We start from the raw sequence: 20,467 nt of genomic DNA, 5'->3' as shown, positions 1-20,467 counted from the left end.
GGGTCGTCTACCTTCTCCAGCGGATGTTGGCTTTGAGTAGCATCGCTGTTGTTTCGTGAATAAATTCTGTTTTTTCACTCTTAGCTTTCTTTTGCATATCTAATGGGAGTTCTATTGTTGCCTGCCGTTTCACTGTTGGAGTGCTAAATTTATGTTCTGATGTTCCTTATTTTTAAAACAATGTTTTGAGACAGTATCTCTTTTCTCCACTCGATATGAACATTACAAAATCTACACATTAAAATATTGCTTTCCAAAACGTATAAACCTTCACTCGCAAACTGTTTTAGCTCTACTGTGCACCGTAACACTTGTCGAGCGACCCATCTTCGGTACTGTCTGTGATCACTTTCTTAATTTTACCGGACCACGAAGCCGAATTACACCAGTCAATTGTGCTGCTTGTAGACGTCAGTAGGGATTACAGCATTGCACAATGCCGTGAGGAGTCAGGCTGGGGTGGGATTACCAGCCGCCACAAGAACAACATTCCAAACATTTCGTTTGGCATGAAGCCTGGAGCCAACCCCTTTTCTTTGATGCCATGTCTTAAAGAGATTATCCAGAACATTAATGATAACATCTTTCCTGTTGATGAATCTTTGTTCGCTCTTCCTTTTCTTTTCATACATAATCTGGGAACAAAATGTCAAGTTCGTTATTCACTACAGATTTCGCTGTAATATCGCGCTTATCGCGAAATAAATGAATTTCACTTTAAAATGGCCTTATCACTTTAATTCACCAACATAATATCCATATTTTCTTAACCAGAAACATATGATTCGTAAAGATAAGGCAAAATCGCTTCAAAATATTTTTTGTCGCGTTTATCGTTAATGCGAAAAAATCATGCCTCTAAGTATGCCTAAATTGTAGTGTAGTACGAGAGTGTTAACACATTGGTAGCGTAACCAGTGACATTTCCAAGTGAACCAGTGAAACTTCAAGACCTAGAGTAACTATCAATAAGAAGGATAGGTAGATGAGGAGGAAATAATGTCGGGTTTAAGAGACATAACCGTCACTAGGCTGGGATGCTTGTGTCATTGAGCATATATTTAATCTGTGATGTGTGATATAAACTAACGCATTCACATGAAACAACTTCCCCTTATTTACATAAGGAGTCTACAAGAACGTCTGAGTGAACGAGATATCTAGCTATCTGCCGGAATTTCGCCCTGTGTAGCAGAGAGAACGAAACATCTAGCTGCCTACCGGAATTTCGCCTTGTATAAAAGAGATTGTCCAAAACGACGCACGAGATCAAGCTGTCACGTTCGTGACTCAACAGTTGGTCATCAAAGGACTACACATCACTGAGGGCATCATGAAGACCGAGTAAATATATGGGTGTGCCCTCCTGTAAAGCTGTGTTCGTGGTCGCTGAAGGATAAAAACATTTCAATTATTATCATTATTTGAATATCGTACGTACATACATACATAATCATTATAGACTGTTATGCCTTTCGGTGTTCAATCTGCAAGCCTCTGTGAATTTACTAAACGTTGCCACAATCCTCTATTTGCAACTAGTGTTGTGGCCTCATTTAGTTCTATACCTCTTATCTTTAAATCGTTAGAAACTGAGTCTGACCATCGTCGCCTTGGTCTAGCTCTCCTTCTCTTACCCTCCATAACAGAGTCCATTATTCTCCTAGGTAACCTATCCTCCTCCATTCGCCTCACATGACACACCACCGAAGCCGGTTTATGCATACAGTTGCATCAATCGAGTTCAATCCTAAATTAGCCTTTATCTCCTCATTCCAAGTACCCACCTGCCATTGTTCCCACCCGTTTGTACCAGCAATCATTCTCGCTACTTTCATGTCTGTTACTTCTAACTTATGAACAAGATATCCTGAGTCCACACAGCTTCCATTCAGTAAAGCAAAGTTGGTCTGAAAACAGACCGATGTAAAGATAGTTTCGTCTGGGAGCTGACTTCCTTCTTACAGAATACTGTTGATCGCAACTGCGAGCTCACTGCATGAGCTTTATGACACCTTGATTCAATCTCACAATATTACCATCCTGGGAGAACACACAGCCTAACTTCTTGAAATTATCGACCTGTCCTAGCTTTGTATCACCAATCTGACATTCAATTCTGTTGAATTTCTTACCTACTGACATCAATTCAGTCTTCGAAAGGCTAATTTTCATACCATACTCATTGCACCCATTTTCAAGTTCCAAGATATTTGACTGCAGGCTTTCGGCACAATCTGCCATTAGGACCAAGTCGTCAGCATAAGCCGGACAGCTTACTAAATTTCCACCTAACTGAATTCCTCCCTGCCATTTTATACCTTTCAGCAGATGATCCATGTAAACTACGAACAGCAAAGGTGAAAGATTACAGCCTTGTCTAACCCCTGTAAGTACCCTGAACCAAGAACTCATTTAACCATCAATTCTCACAGAAGCCCAATTGTCAACATTAATGCCTTTGATTGATTTTAATAATCTACCTTTAATTCCATACTCCTCCAGTATGGCGAACATCTTTTCCCTCGGTACAAACATTGATATTGGAATCAGAAAGATGTTTTTTGAAGACTTTCGTGTGGAGTGTGGCATTGTATGGAAGTGAAACAAGGACGATAACTAGCTCACAAAGAAAGAGAATAGAAGCTTTTGAAATGTGGTGTTACAGAAGAATGTTGAAGGTGAGATGGATAGATCGAATCACGAATGAAAAGATACTGAATCGAATTGGTGAAAGGAGATCAATTTGGCTAAATTTGACGAGAAGAAGAGATAGAAAGATAGGACACATCTTAAGACACCCAGGACTTGTTCAGTTGTTTTTTGAAGGAAGTGTAGGTGGTACGAACAGTAGGGGTAGACCAAGGTATGAACATGACAAGCAGATTAGAGCAGATGTAGGATGCATAGGTAGAAATGAAAAGGTTAGCACAGGATAGGGTGGCTTGGACAGCTGCATCAAACCAGTCTATGGACTGATGACTCAAACAACAACAACAACAACCCTGTCATATGCTCTCTCTAGATCTACGAAACAAACACAACTGCCTATTCCTCTCGTAGCATTTTCCAATTATCTGGAGCATACTGAAAATCTGATCCTGACAGCCCCTCTGTGGTCTGAAACCACACTGGTTTTCATCCAACTTCCTCTCAACTACTGATTGCACCCTCCCTTCCAAGATGCCAGTGAATACTTTGCCTGGTATACTAATCAACGAGATACCTCGATAGTTGTTGCAATCCTTCCTGTTCCCTTGCTTATAAATAGGTGCAATACTAATAATGTTATTTGTTTTACGTCCCACTAACTACTCTTTTACGGTTTTCGGAGACGCCGAGGTGCCGGAATTTAGTCCCGCAGGAGTTCTTTTACGTGCCAGTAAATCTACCGACACGAGACTGACGTATTTGAGCACCTTCAAATACCACCGGACTGAGCCAGGATCGAACCTGCCAAGTTGGGGTCAGAAGGCCAGCGCCTTAACCGTCTGAGCCACTCAGCCCGGCAGGTGCAATACTGCTTTTGTCCAATCTCAAGGTACCTTACCAATACTCCATGCTAATTTTACTACTCTACAGAGCCATTTCATTACTGCCTTCCCACTATACTTCACCATTTCAGGTCTCAGGTCTAATTTCATCTATTCCTGCTGCTTTATGACAATGGAGTTTATTTACAACCCTCTCCACTTCCTCAAGCGTAATTTCACAAACATCATTTTCCTCCTCTCTACGAGCTTGGCTGTTCGCGACACCACCAGGAAGATTTCCTTTTACATTGAGAAGATGTTCGAAATATTCCCTCCACCTCTCCAGTGATTCCCTAGGATCTATTATGAGTTCACCTGAATAACTCAAAACACCGTTCATTTCCTTTTTCTCTCCCTTCCTAAGATTCTTTATTACTGTCCAGAAAGGTTTCCCTGCTGCTTGATCTAGCCTTTCCAAGTTATTACCAAAATCTTCCTATGACTTCTTTTTGAATTTAACAACTATTTGTTTCACACTGTTTCTTTCATCTACGTACAAATCCCTGTCTGCCTCGGCCCTTATTTGGAGCCATTTCTGATGAGCCTTCTTTTTACGTTTACAAGCTGCTCTCATTTCATAATTCCACCAAGATGTTCGCCTTTTCCCATCTTTACACACAGTTGTTCCTAGGCATTCACTTGCTGTTTCTACTACAGCATCCCTGTATGCCACCTATTCTCTATATCCTGAACCTGGTTACTGTCTACTGTTCGAAACTTCTCACTAATCATATCCATGTACTTCTGTCTAATTTCCTCATCCTGGAGATTTTCTACCCTTATTCGTTTGCAGACAGATTTCATTTTCTCTACCCTAGGCCTAGTGATACTTAGTTCACTACAGATCAGATAAGTGGTCTGTATCATCGAAAAATCCCCGGAAAACTCGTAAATTCCTGGTAGATTTCCTGAATTCCAAGTCGGTTAAGATACAGTATAGTCTATTATGGATGTGGTACCCCTAGCCTCCCATGTGTAGCAATGAATAGCTCCTTGCTTGAAGAATGTATTCGTAACAGCTAAACCCATACTAGCACAGAAGTACAGCAAACGCTTCCCATTCCTATTGGCTTCCATATCTTCCCCACATTTACCAATCACCCTTTCGTATCCTTCAGTTCTACTTCCAACTCTCGCATTGAAATCGCCCATTAGCACTATTCTATCCTTGCTGTTGACCCTGACCACAATGTCACTCAATGCTTCATAAAACTTGTCAACTTCATCCTCATCTGCACCCTCACATGGTGAATACACTGAGACAATTTTCGTCCCAATTCCTCCGAACACCAAATCTACCCACATCATTCGCTCATTTACGTGCCTAACGGAAACTATATTGCATGCAATGGTATTCCTGATAATCAGCCCTACCCCATACTCTTCCCTTCCCTTTCTAACACCCGTCAAGTACACTTATAATCTCCTATCTTTTCCTTGTTATCTCCCCTTACTCGAATATCACTTACTCCTCGTACATCTAGATTCATCCTCTTTGCTGACTCAGCCAGTTCTACTTTCTTTCTTCCATAAGCCCCATTAATATTGATAGCTCCCCATCAAATTCCACTTCGTTCGCCAAGTTGTTTCCAAGGAGTCTCTCGCCTGTCAAATGGGACTGGGACTCCGTTACTCCCATAGGTCCGAGGCTTGCTTAAAATGTTCTGAGCTCGGTATATTCATGAAGCAGGATGCTACCATACTTACACATGGTCCAAGTGAGGATCTCTCCTCTGACGGGTTATGGACCACCGGTGGGTGGATTGTGTAGTCCTATCCACCTGAGCACAAGGAGGGCCATGACTCAGAATATGTCCAAGATGCCCACTCCCATTCCATAGCAACTGGTATCCCGACTCTCAGGACCACTTATTAGGCCACTCAGCCGCTGCCCATGGTTCACGAACTAGGACGTGACTCCAGCAACCCTCACCATGAATCATTTGAATATTGCATCATAATGTAAAATACAAATAATAAATTTGCATGTAGATACAACATAGGTTGCTACTATGCTATTTTAGCGGGATTACAACATTTATTTGATGGGTTTTTATAGGAGGTATTTCTTCATGGTTGAGGCAACCATATTTCTTTTCTGCATATATAAGGGTTTATAGTGCACGACGTAGATTTAAGAACCTTAGATTAACTAAGTGTGAAGTGTCGTAAAATAATATAGCGTAAATATTCTGTATAAATGACTCAGATCATCACTGATTCACTAGCTAACAGGAGTCATCACAAGCTTTCAATTTATTGATTGGACACTTCACATAATAAGATAGGAAACCACCATTTAGAATCTAAGACGTCGGAGACAACGAACGAGACATGAAATTGGAATATGCATTGCATGCCTATTTCGCTCGGGAGTGCTTGGAATAACTTGCAAGTGGCTTTACGTCGCACCAACACAGATAGGTCTTATGGCAATGATAGGATAGGAAAGGCCTAGGAGTTGGAAGGAAGCGGCCATGGCCTTAATTAAGGTACAGCCCCAGCATTTGGCTGGTGTGAAAATGGAAAAACCACTGAAAACCATCTTCAGGGCTACCGACAGTGGGATTCAAACCCACTACCTCCCGGTTGCAAGCTCACAGCCATGCGCCTCTAACCGCACGGCCAACTCACCCGGTGATAATGACTTGACCCATGTAGTAGATTCATCTCCAAGGTAGCTTGTTTTTTGTGTATCGAGCAGAAAGAGACAGCTTATTGTCCAGGCTGTAGTTTGGACATGGTATTGTGAAATGTAGATGAAGCTCCTTTCGAGTTAAATTTATCAGCGCGAGGTATATGCCGCGCCATAGATAAAATAATTAAGGACGGAGGTAGATACAAGATGGAATAATTTGGGATAAGCCGCTAGGAAAGGAATGATGTATTTCGCTGTGAAAAGACAGATCTAAAGGGATGCGGATGGGCGACCCGTTGTGTTTTGGAAGTGAACCAGGTCACGGCTGATGTGATTTACGATACCCGGCAAAAGGACGGAGACGAGACTGAACGCTCGCTCCGTTTGTGAAGAGTAGAGAAGTATTATCTGTCGTATATCTCTCGAATCAATGATTCCAAGCTACCATTTATTATTAACACCGTCGATTAAGCCCCAGCGTTCTGAGATGAACGATCCCACCAATTTCTTCTTTAACCATTTAAAACGTATAGGGTTACAGATCAGCGTAGTCCATGTATCAGGAGACCCAAGTTCACTCCTTGGATACAGTGAAAGTTGGTGCCCACTGTTGCTACCGACAGAAGGATTGAACCTCCTGCAACTTCATCTAGTGTATTTAAAGTCCATATGTTCTGTATATTTATTACAGGAAGTGCAAATTGTATATTCATACGATATTGGATGTTCGAAATTGCTCTATTGTTTCACACACAGGATTGCAATGCTGTATATAATATGTTGGTGTATTTGCTGGAATCCTAATGAAACAAGCGTGTGTATATTGCATATTCAGCAACGATTAATTTAGGGAAATGACGTGATACGACCTTCAAATATTTGGAAATGTAGTCATTGAAATATACAATTTACTTCAGTTCATTCGGTGTTAGGGCATCGTAACTTGGTATTATTTGAATATATTAATTCTCGACAGATAAACATAATTATAGCAGTGTATGCCCATACTAATTAATGTGTGTAATCGTGACAGGCCAAGCGCAATGTGATAAGGACAAGTGCAAAGTGTAAATAGTTCAAGAAGTAACGCCTCTTTTAAGATTGAAATAATTGAAAGTAGAATGAGACTACCAAACATTTCAAACGTCAAGATCACCCTAAAATCTTATTTGTAAAGTGTATTGTATGGCATATCCACATCAATAAGATGTGTTTCACTAGTAAAGTTGTTATATAAGATACAGTTTATCTTCTCATCAGTAATGAACTAGTATTCCTCTCATAATTAATATTCCCCTACTATAGAGATTATTAGAAGATTATCACCCCATCAGACCCGTAATGTTCTACCGTCTTGGCTAGCGTTCTATTCTAGTAGGGGAGATGTGACTTCGATACAATGGGAAAATTAAGCAACCAAGAAAAACTTGTTCACAGGTGATACAGTTAAACAATATAAGTTTATAGACATAGTAGTCGGCACCAATGTGTAAAATCGCTGGGTATTTTGGCCAAGTCCAGCAGTGGTGTTCCGAAGAATAATTGACGCACTCATTGAAAATCGTATGAAATTATAAAGTTTATACAAATATTTACATTAAAACAATCAGGGGAAAAAGGGTATCAATGTTCATAACATTAATTACTGCCGTTGGTGATGTTTTCACATAAAATTCAACGCTACATGAAGTTAAACTAAAAAATGAAGGATTCTAACCCGCAACATATTCCCAATAATACAATTATCAACAAATAACTGTCGTCATTGTTGCCATTCAAATTTGCATTGTGTACTCAGTGACACCCAATGAGTCTCCGTCCACGCCGACCAAATTCACCGCACTGAACCCGGGACTTCAACCAGACAACTTTCAGTTTGACTACGCCTACAATACCTCATTGACATTCTAAAAATAAAAAATTAAACTATGGAATATTTTTCCCTGCCCCCTGTGATTATAAACTAAGGTTGGACTGTCTGCATATTACTGATGTGTTAATGCTGCAATCGTCATCCAACGACTAAAACAACGAGACGCACTTGATGCTAGACATCTTTACACCCTCTCTCACCAAGCTGCTCTCTTGTAAATATGTATATAAGCTGTGATTTCTCAACTGTTCAAATGGATATTGTAAATTTACTGTATAGTTACCTTGTCAACCTGTAATCGTTCAACCAACATACCATACCATACCGGTACTACACAAATATTTTACAATAATAAAATAAGCACGCTAAATTTGAATAAGATATCACTCGTATACTACTGTACAGTACACTACAATAAGTTTAAACTATGTTCAGACATATCCTAATTACAATACTGGTACCTTGATGTCCCCTTCAAATTTGGCTATCTTTAGAATATTTATGACGAGCCAACATTAAAAGTGTTATTGTTCACCAGGATCTGTATTCGTTATTTGCAAAGCTGTGTGTGGGCACCAAACTGTTTTTTCTATCATTCAGAAGAGCGAGGTATTGATCCGTGTCCGACTGAGTGCGGGGTAGATCACGTGACAAGCCTGTGTTTCCAGCGTGCCACGCGCGGACGACCTGTGCTGCGAGCAAACTTCGAGAACATTCACAGCCAATTATAAGAGACCCCGTGAACCAACGATCGTCTTTAAAAAGTACACGCCCCCCCGAGCGAAGACCACAACATGCCATGTTCAAAGTAAATCACTCTCTGCTCTGCTGCTGATATCTACTATCTCTGCTGTCACTCTGCTGTTGCTACTTTTCATCGTAACCATGCGGAAGGAGAACTCTGCCGTGCAAAAAGACATCCGCTCTGATAAAATTAGTGAAAGTTTATTAGCAACTCTTATGGAGTGAATCTCAACATTGGAGATCCAAGTTAAGTTTATTTCTCCACGAGAACATTTAGTAATCCAGCGTGTGTGAACATATTTTTATATTTGTTGTCTTAGTTACAGCCTACACTTCTGGAACGTGACGGAATTCATCCCAGTGAATCGCTGTGTACATCACGGTGGATTATTCCTCTACAATGTGCATCTTAATTTCATCGTGGGACGTCTACTGCCGTGTCTCCATGACCTTCTAAGTATGTGAAGCGCATCTGGTCAGAGAGGGTGACTGACCAGGGAAATGCCGGAATGACTGACTGCAACCTGGAGTCGAACCTCATCTAAAACTTGAGTACCATTTAAATGTTTATTTTCTTTCTTATCTTTGTAAAGCTAGAGGATCTTTCTTCTCTAAATCGTAGCTCTATTAGTTCTTGTTGTAGATAGAATTATTTCATTTTCCATTTCTTGAGGTGTCATTGTAGTCGAGTTACATGTGTGTGACTGAAATTTGAAACTTATTAGATTAGCCGTGTAGTCTGTCCTTGAGTGAGTTCCCATACATAGGAGTTAGATATATCTAAAAATCACTGACCACGCGATAAACTTCATTTGTTTGCCTGTGATATTGGAATTAATGTGGATTGGAGTTACGTGTAAAATTTGTGAGATAGGATCGAACTTGGTGTCAATTTAAGATCACTTGTATTCTTTAGGATTGAGTCATCTAATTTCACGACATTTCATGAGGACTGATAGATCTAATAATCACTTGAATAATAATAAAATCAAGTAAAGATCGGGTTAAAAAATGCAATTAAACGGTCATGAGCTATAAATTATCTTAGATTCCTTATATGTGAGATTTAATGTGCTCAGTTCATTATGTGCCTGGAATATGGCTGTCCTGCAGGATGTGACTTCTTGTTGTCTTTGGGAGCACAATGTGGTTTATTATAAGCGGAGCACATGTTGAATATTTCATGAACAGGGAGTAATAATAATGCGATTAAGGCTCACGAACGCGATATTTGCGACTTTTAACCCATGTGATGGTGATGATTATGGAATCTTATCGGAATCTTCAAATAAATTTCAGAAATTTAGATGAATCTCCATCGTTGTTTGAGGAATATTTCAATCCAAGTGATATCACGAATTTTGATCACTAGCCACTATTGAAGAAAGAGTATTTCCATACACGAATTCATCCTCCAGAAACTATTGATGTGACCATGCTAAAAATAATGAATAAATTTATAAGGGCAGGATTCGGTGTAAATAGTGTATATAAAAAGTACGTGTTACCTTGAATGAATGTGGTGTGTGTGTGTGTGTGTAATTATGAATATTTTCAATGTTTTTCGATTGTTTAATGTGATTTGATCTGGTCGTGCATTTATGGCAACGGCACAGATTGTGTTCAACGTTGTTTGCCACCATGAGGACTTATTTAGAGCACCTTAGGGAAAAATTTGATAAGATTAATGTTGAGTAAGACCAGACTAGGATTTAATTTGCAATTTCTAAAGATTTAGGTGAAAAATCGTCTCGTTACTTTTCCGCAAAGGCAAGCGATTTGTAAATTAATCTTCAATTAACTCACACTTGGATGAGGAAATTTTCAATACATTTATATTCAAATTCCAAAATATTTTCAAACAGACTTGAACTTTGAATGCTATGCAAATATAAAAATTAAATGTACACAAATGGCATAATCAACTTGAATCCAAGTGATAATGAGTAATAATAACAATAATTAATTGGAAGGATAATTATTTAGAGAAATGTGAATTATAATTGCCATGAGAATTATTTAGTGAGATACACTAATTGGTAAACACGATCGTGTGATGATAAAGTAAAAGGATGTTACATAGACAAGGTTAAAGATTAATAATAATAATAAATTATAAGATTTTGGAATTGATTTTGATTTTTCATCAAAGCTTAAACTGGTGTTATTGATGAATGTTATGCACTTTAAATACCGAAATTCATCAAAATTCAATATTGACCCCGTTATGAGATTAATATAAATTCATGAAACCTTAGGTTAATTTTTCTGTGGAATAATAGGCGAGATAGCTGCCTACTAATTTTGTGCAAATATTTATTGAAGTCTCTGGACTCTTTCAGTTAAATACTTTAATTTTTAAAGGCAGTAAAGGCCTAATTTTTTTCTGTTAATTTTCATTCCAGAACAGTAAAGCTGGAGGACGAGGATTACTTTGGTTATAAAGCGCTACGTGAAGATCAGACATTATGAAAATTCATTGTAATAAATCCAGCAAGGATATTTTTGTGTTTTGAATGCTTGTGTTAATAAATGTAAGTGTGTTGTTTTTAAAATTTATTTTATTTTGCTTGGTCGTCACCCATTTTCCCTTAAATGCCTCTAAAAACGGAAAGCCAGGAACGAACGGTCCACCCCGGGATCTCTCGCTCACTGGCTGGGCTTAGCCAAGCAATAATCGGGGGCATTTAAGATGGCTTAATCCAACGTGGGGCTCAATGATGGGTTTATCCAAGCTTAGAAATGATCTTGTGCTGTCCAGTGTTTATGACATTGACAAGATCAGAAGACCAATTAAGTTAAGCTGACTCTGATACATTTATTCGCCCAAATTATTGTGGCTAACGTAAGCACGTGTTAAATTTAGTTTATATGGATCTTGTTTAAAATAAAATTCTTGCTGGTGATTAGAAATTCTGAATTATTGCGATAACGTAATTAAATTAGAAAGATAAGTATGACCGATATTGGTAAAATTCAGAACTTTCATGGTGTCGACAAATCAGTGCCTATGCTATTAGATGGGTTCAATTCCTAACATACCCGCATCCCGATCGGAATCCTTCTCTTGCCAGAGTAACCATTTAATGAATTATTGTTATTATGGAGGGCTTACGGCAGATGTTACTGGAGATGGAGGAGAGACTTAACACTAACTTAAATGCTAGCCAAGCTAATTTAGAAAAGAAACTTAGTGACCATCAGGTGAACTTGGACAGGAAACTTAGCGACAATCAGGCTAACCTGGAAAAATCTCTAAACGATAGCCAAGCTAGATTAGAGAAAGGACTCTGTGATCTTAGCAACAATCAGGCTAACCTGGAAAAATCCCTTAACGATAGCCAGGCTTATTTAGAGAAAGGACTTTGTGATCTCAGCAACAGTCAGGCTAATTTGGAGAAATCGCTTACGAATAGTCAAGTCAATTTAGAAAAAAGAACTTTCTGATCTTAGTGATGCTCAGATAAATTTGGAAAAATCTCTTGGGGAAGCTATAGAGGAAAAACTTACTGACATTAAACATCAAACTGAGGAAGGTCTTGGAAAAATTTGCGCGGACATTAAGCTCTTTAATGGCAAGATAGCTTCAATGCAAAGCGAACTCGTATTAGTCAAGAGCGATTTCGCAAGTATTAAAAAGGAAGTAAACGAAAACATAGCTAAATCCATGGCAGACATGTCCAATGAATTTAGTGAACGGTTGGCTAACGTTCAACAAGACATTTTGACCGGAATAGACAAGTACAAGGGCGAAGTTGAGCAATCATTCCAGAACATTGAGGAAAAGATTGACGATAACGCCGAGGACCTCAAAGCCACTAAATTGGCATGGGCAAGGAAGTTCACCGGACTAAATGAGAACTTGAAACAGGTCGAAAAGGGCATCCTTGACGAAATCAAGACATCCCAGGCTGACAATTCAGAACAGATGGATTTCTTTTACGAATCGCTTGAGGATAGTCGATCCGAAATGAAATCCATTAAAGCCACCTTGATTAATGAAATCCGAAAGGACAAAGTCGACTCCAATGGTATGAGAAAAGAATACTCGGACAGATTTTATTTTTTGCTAGGGGTTCTACGTCGCACCGACACAGATAGGTCTTATGGCGACGATGGGATAGAAAAGGCCTAGGAATTGGAAGGAAGCGGCCGTGGCCTTAATTAAGGTACAGCCCCAGCATTTGCCTGGTGTGAAAATGGGAAACCACGGAAAACCATCTTCAGGGCTGCCGATAGTGGGATTCGAACCTACTAACTCCCGGAGGCAAGCTCACAGCCGCGCGCCTCTACACGCACGGCCAACTCGCCCGGTCGGATGGAATTAAGGAGCTTGTACATGAGATGCACCTCCTAAAAATCCAAAATGAAAATACTAGCATGATAACCAACTCGTTGCTAGAAAAACAAGCGTGGTTGGAGCAACGCATAACCGGCACGGCTCAGGCATCAACCCCACTGGCAACGTTACGAAAGAGCGCTGCTAATCTTATCGAGATTTCTTCAGGGCCGTTGGTAAACACGTCCCAATTAAACACGACTGATCAGACGCAAACAGTTAATATCATCCGACTTCACAAGGACCAGCCAAAGAAATTCAACAACGCCAGAGGCAACGTGACACCAAAAGGCTTTATTAATGAACTTCAGGACTACTTCCGTGATGCGAAAATCTCACCAGAAAGGCAATTGAGAGTCACTGAAAGATTTTTAGAAAATTCAGTGCACACCTGGTTTGTGGCATTTAGATTCTCCTTCGACGACTTTGAAGGTTTCAAGAAGGCATTCCTGGAAAAGTACTGGAATAGCAATGTACAACACAACCTTAAAGCGGAGCTATACGCCAGGAGGATGCGTCGTGGATGCCCACTAAGTACGCAGACTTCTTTGCTAGTCAATTGCGTAAGCTTAGAGAACTTGATTCACCACCATCGAAGTCTGAACTGGTCAAGGTGATTGTCCGACAACTACCGGCTGATGTGCAGAGGATTATGATAGCCTTGAACACACAAACAGCAATCCAGGCTGAGGCATTATTAAGACAGCTGGACATGACATCCAAAGAACCAGCTCGTCAGGCGCGAAATCTAGAGCCTCAAGTTCATCAAGTTTCCACCACAAGTAAGGAGGAGGAATCAAGACCGATCAACCAAGGGAGAACATGGTAACGTAAACCTCAAGGGCAAGATCCGCCCCGTGATCGATCACCTGTACTTTGGTTATAAAGCGCTACATGAAGATCAGACATTATGAAAATTCATTGTAATAAATCCAGCAAGGATAATTTTGTGTTTTGAACGTTTGTGTTAATAAAGGTAAGTGTGTTGTTTTTAAAATTTATTTTATTTTGCTTGGTCGTCACCCCTTTTCCCTTAAATGCCTCTAAAAACGGAAAGCCAGGAACGAACGGTCCACCTCGGGATCTGTCTCTCACTGGCTGGGCTTAGCCAGGCAATAATCGGGGGGGGGGGGGGGGGCATTATGTCACTACTAAGCACAAACAGAAATGAAAATTGCAAGTTTAAAATTTGCAAGAACAACTGTACTCAAAGATGATTAACAAAGCTAAATGCTTAGATAGGTTATTATTAGTACTATGCTCTAATAGATTCACACGAATATCGCAGGCAAGATATGGTACGATTCTTGCCGTGGACAAGACCATTGGTCTGGACAGTTAGGATTCTTGCCATGGACAAGACCATTGGTCTGGACAGTTAGGATTCTTGCCGTGGACAAAACCATTGGTCTGGGCGGTTAGAAGCCACGAAGCGGCGTTAGGCACCTAGTTTCATGAGGAAACACGATTGGTCTGGACGGTTAGATTCTTGCCATGGACAAGACCATTGGTCTGGACAGTTAGGATTCTTGCCGTGGACAAGACCATTGGTCTGGACGGTTAGAAGCCGCGAAGAACAGAAAATGCACGAATTCTTCAAAGCTGCCGCAGCCCTGTATCCACCTCTACATTAACGTAAGTATTAAATTAAATAACTGCTGTTGTGTATATCACATTGTTTCCTTTACATGGTGTTTTTTCTTTGTGCCTTTATTCAGCCAGGGTTGGTAACGCAATGTACCTATCAGCATTGATGGCAAAGACGTCGCATTTCCTTCAAGTTCGCCAATGAGAATGCGAGTAGTAACACTAGCCATGGCCGATGGCGGCTGCTGCTCTTATTAGGTTATAAAAGTAAATGCACTTCTGGGGGCGGAATGGTGGGTTCCTAGACATCGCACTGAACACATCTCTCCTCTACAAGATATTCCAAGTAACATTTGCATTATTTTAGCTTCCTTATAATGTTATAAACTCTGGGCTGCGGAAGGAAAAATTTTGCCCTCTTATTAGGTTATAAAAGTAAATGCACTTCTGGGTGCGGGATGGTGGGTTCCTAGACATCGCAATGAACACATCTCTCCTCTACAAGGTATTCCAAGTAACATTTGCATTATTTTAGCTTCCTTATAATGTTATAAACCCTGGGCTGCGGAAGGAAAAATTTTGCCCACTACAATTTTCAGCTGAAATGTGGTTATATGAATTTTTACCGCTGGTGGAATTACTATTATTTTCCCTACTAAGCGGGACGGATAATCTGCCTTTGCAAGTATTATACCAACGAACCTACAGATATTTAATTATATTCTTTTAAAAGTTAATATTATTACCTAAAATATTTCCTAAACCTAAATTCGAAACAAGGTACACCTAGCTAACCTACTAAACCTAGAAAACGTAATCTACTGAACACCAACTGAATTACTTGCTATAAAATTCAAATAAATATCACTACTCCCAATTTCCACCAACGAGCACTAAACACCAATACATAAATAGCACTAAATGGAACACACACACACACACACACAGAATTTAAACAATTTCAACAGGTTTTAACTATTCTACCACTGCAATAATGCAAGAGCTCTCTCAACAGCCAACCGTTCACAAGCGCGTCAAGATCATGGCACGATTGTTTGATACGAATTATTTTCAATAAACTGCAGTAATAATTTCTGTCTGAAATGAGATACTACAAGAAATGATTAGACATGCATGGCACTTGGACACGACCGAGTACAGTATATATATAGTCTACTGAATCTTACCTTGCACTTGCCGACACAATTTTCGAACCTTTTCTGTAACATTCTGCTTGAGCATAACCGGCTCGCACATAAAGTTCTGAAGTAAAAGTCGATGAACGTCAGTATATCCCATTTGGCTCATTGGGAAATAAACTAAAAACACAGCGGTTGTTCCAAACCTCAATACTTCACAATAAGCAATATATCACAGCCCAATTTATACACAAAAATATCTTAGTTGACATTGCACGTAAATACATGACCACGAATTCAATTACAAATAACTATCAAGATTAGTTAGCTAACATGCTTTTGATATCAGTGAATACAAAATAAACTGGAAAAAAGTTTCGCATTTTAGTAATCGTCCTTCGCATGGCGCGCTAAGTTACCACTCCTCCAGTATATCTATATCAGTGTGGCCAACATACTATCAAAAATTCTCCAACTCAACCTTTTCCATCGAGAGCAAGGAATAAATATACAACTTTCTTTAGAGTAGCATATAGAATGTTTATTGCTGCAAAATAAAATATACATACACATAGTAAATACAATAAGTAAGTACAGTATGGTTATAGTTAATCACTAAATAGTGATATTAGCAAATACGCTATAGACAATACTGGACACGTCCGTATTCTCCCGTTCTAAACTGAGAGACAATTTGTTCAAACATCCAGATCATCAGTAATAAAGGAAATAAGCGTATTGCCAGGAACCACAGGAGAAACTCATGATACCAATAATAACAAATCCCCACCACACCAGGAGACAGACACTGAACAACCCAGTGTCCTAAGGAAACACGAGAAGACGCTAAACAAAACTAAATCTCAGCAGTGTGACTCACGAGAACTTAAGGAGGAAACTTCCGCAAGAACAGACCCTAAAATCCGAAGGGAAAACGATCGGCAAGTAAACTACTACAGAAACGAAACTGATCCCGAAATCTTCATAATCCACTCGTTACCAGAGGTCCAACAGGTCGAATGAACGAACGAAGGCAAGGAAGAAAGCACCAAAACTCCCCGGTTCAAAGCCCCCTGAAGAACATACCGTACCAAACCCTGCTCGTTCTTCACCCTCGAGAGGACCCAATCGGGAAAGATCAACAAATGAAACCGAGCAGGTTTGGACAGAAGCTGTAAGGAGGAACGCACCATCAACCTCAGGTTCAAAGCCCCAATCATCAAGCAACCTCAAGGCCGGATCAAGAAATGCCTGGCTATACGTGGGGAAACTGCATGAAACAACAACCCCAGAAGATATAACATGACACATGAAAGACGGAGGAATCCAAGGAGGCATAACATGCAAAGAGTTGACAACACTGGGTCGCAATAAAGCTTTCCTGATTGGAATAGACTTTCAGGAAAAGGAGAAAGCTTATGAACCGTCCTTCTGGCCAAAAGACGTCACAGTGCAAAGATATCGATTTTGCCCCTCACAACGTCACGGGGAGTCGATCAGCAGAGGATAATAAAATGGGTACCAGCCAAAAGCTGACCGTCCTACTGTGGAACATCGAAGGATTGAAAAGCATAGCAAAGATCTCTACTAGTCAAGTACTTTTCACAAGTGATATAGTTATCCTAACAGAAACCTTTCTTTTTTTTTTTTTTTTTTTGCTAGGGGCTTTACGTCGCGCCGACACAGATAGGTCTTATGGCGACGATGGGATAGGAAAGGCCTAGGAGTTGGAAGGAAGCGGCCGTGGCCTTAATTAAGGTACAGCCCCAGCATTTGCCTGGTGTGAAAATGGGAAACCACGGAAAACCATTTTCAGGGCTGCCGATAGTGGGATTCGAACCTACTATCTCCCGGATGCAAGCTCACAGCCGCGCGCCTCTACGCGCACGGCCAACTCGCCCGGTAGAAACCTTTCTAACTGAACCCATGGACATTCCGGGCTACTATGGAGTGCACGCTCTGGCAACACAAAAGCAGGAAGGCCGACCCTCAGGGGGTGTCTCCTGTCTTTATAACAATAAAATGGGCAAAGTAACGAAAACACACACAGTGGACAACATGGTTATTGTCTTCACAACAAATATCACAATCGTAGGACTTTACATACAGCCACAATCATCAATGGAAGATGCGTTTGAGTCAGTTGCCCGAGCAGTCTCTCTAATCGAGTCTGAAGAAAATGTTATAATTGCTGGGGATCTAAACTGCAGGCTAGACAAACCAGACCATAAAAAGCGAGCTAATCTTCAGTCTAATGACAGAAGAGAATTTCAAACTGGTAAACAGCAAAGACCTTCTAACTTACTTTGCGCACAACGGTGCAAGTGTCATAGATCTAGTGTTTATCAAGGGAAGATCACTAAGCTTTATATCACAAGGTGGACTCTGGTCGTCGGCCAACACACCACTCAGGAAGCACATTCCCATTAAGACAGACATTGAAATCAAATCAACAGTGAAGGAAACACAAAATACCAACACGGCACCCACACTGGCAAGAAAAATAACTGAAAGCAGAACAGAGAATTTACGGAAGGGTGCGGAGGAAGCGATGCACCACCTTAAAACCAACAAACTTGACCTGGCTGTGAAAACCATAGAAGACAGCATTAGGTCAGTCACCATCCCCTATAAGACACGCGAAGCCATGATTTGACAGGGAATGCTATGAACTAAGACGCATAACACTGCAAGCCCTCCATAAAGCAAGATATAGTGGAGAAACAGAGGACATTAAAGAATTCTCAATGAAACGCAAAAAGTACAAACTCACTCTAAAAGATAAAAACATCATCAGGAACAAGAAGCAGAACAATTGGTCGAAGAAGTGAAGAGAGACCCGTGCGTTGTCTTAAAACGGAACAAAGTCCCTCAAACCAAGACAATACAAATGGACGTGTGGGAAAACCATTTCAATAACATCCTCAATCTGAAGTGCACCACTCCAACCGCAAGTATGTCAACACGAACAGGAAGTCAACCAAAGTTGCACCCAATCCCAATAACGACTCATGAGGAAAAACAAGCCATATCAAAAACTAAAAGCAGGAAAGCTGCTGGTCCTGATGGGATCTACAATGACCGAAGACATACTCCTAGAAGTGTGGACTGAGTTATTTAATGCGTGTCTGGACAGCACACAAATACCTGAATCTTGGAGGAAGTCCATGATAAAAGTAATCTATAAAGGAAAAGGAGACAACATGGACCCAAACTCATTTAGAGGCATCGCCCTAGAAAACAATGCTTTCAAGATCTTTATGAGAATAATCACGGACCGATTAGTGAGGGAAACGGACCATCTCCTTCCTGAACGTCAGTATGGCTTCAGAAAACATCGCTCGACACTGCAGACGGTAACGAACCTAATAAGTGAAATAGAACAGGCCTTAAGCTTTCCAAACGGAAAATACTATGCAGTATTCATCGACTACACAAAAGCCGTCCATTTCATGACCGTATCGATGTTTAATCAATAAGTAAGTATAAATAACCACCTAATCGATTAGGTGGTTATTTATACTTACTTCTTTACACAAAAGCCTTCAACACCCTAAACAGAAAAGTAGTGATTGAGAAACTAGCACAAATGATCGGAGAAACACACAGCATTACAGTCCTTCTGAAGAACATCCTAGAATACAACATAGTTAACATAAGTGATGGCATCTCTCTCTCCCAAGATATTTACCAGACCAATGGAGTAATGCAAGGTGTCCCAATTAGTCCAATACTGTTCAACATTGCAACTGCAGACGTATCGAAAATAGTAGAATTCAGTGAAACAGTATCACAACACATATACGCTGACGACATGGTAATTGGGTCATCCAACTTGGAAGACCTTCAGGAAGCAATGAACAAGCTGGAAACATGGGCAGAAGAAAATGATCTGCAGATAAACGAATCTAAGACAGTAATGATGATCTTCAGAAAAGGAGGAAGAGCTACAACAAAGGACAAAATTAAATTTCAGAACAGAGACCTAAACATAACGAATTCCTTCAAATACCTTGGAATAATCTTACAAACGACAATCAACTCCTACAGATGCACATAAAGGAAAGGACAACAACAGCCATCAAAGTGATATATAGAATTAAAGACCCACAAAAAATTTCTTTAAAAACAGCACTAGAGTTATTTTATGCTGCAATAAGCCCAATTGCCACTTATGGCATTGAAATTATTTGGAAAAAGTTATCTGTGGCTGACCTTAGGGCTCTAGAGAAACTAAAAGCCAGATTTCTAAAGCGAGTATTAGGTGTGCCTACGAACACAAAGTCCAGGCTAGTGTACGAACATTGTAAAGAACTATTCTATATCGAGGATCTAAGAATCAATCTAGTTCTGCCCTTCACAAGACAAAGCGCAAAGATAATTGAAGAGAGAAGAATGAAATGAGCCCAAATCGAGCTCGAATTCTATGCCACCGACGCCATGCTGGAGCGAAAATGGACAGAAGCGAACTACGAACAGCGACATGTGGTTACAAGGATGGCAGTCCATGGCTTCCACCATAAGCTATGTGTGACTAAGCAATTCCGTGAGGTGAATGACGAGTGTGTGTGCTCTCTATGTGAGGAAGTGTGTGTTCGCTACTACATACTTCAG

At 40.2% G+C, this 20,467-nt stretch overlaps 1 protein-coding gene across 2 annotated transcripts in view; it reads right to left on the bottom strand.

Moving 5' to 3' along the window:
• The window catches only part of LOC136866964 (non-structural maintenance of chromosomes element 1 homolog), a 68,009-nt gene extending 51,751 nt beyond the window's left edge, over positions 1-16,258 (bottom strand). For both annotated transcript variants that reach the window (XM_068226977.1, XM_067144053.2), the window contains exon 1: positions 15,902-16,258. In XM_068226977.1, the coding sequence (XP_068083078.1) occupies positions 15,902-16,022 (121 nt within the window). In that variant the 5' untranslated portion in view covers positions 16,023-16,258. The remainder of the gene's footprint in view (positions 1-15,901) is intronic.
• Between the last annotated feature and the right edge of the window lie 4,209 nt (positions 16,259-20,467).

Source organism: Anabrus simplex, chromosome 3 (genome assembly GCF_040414725.1).
Source record: "Anabrus simplex isolate iqAnaSimp1 chromosome 3, ASM4041472v1, whole genome shotgun sequence".
Taxonomy (NCBI): domain Eukaryota; kingdom Metazoa; phylum Arthropoda; class Insecta; order Orthoptera; family Tettigoniidae; genus Anabrus; species Anabrus simplex.
Note: the sequence above shows the minus strand (reverse complement) of the source record. Positions and strands in the feature narration are given on the sequence as shown.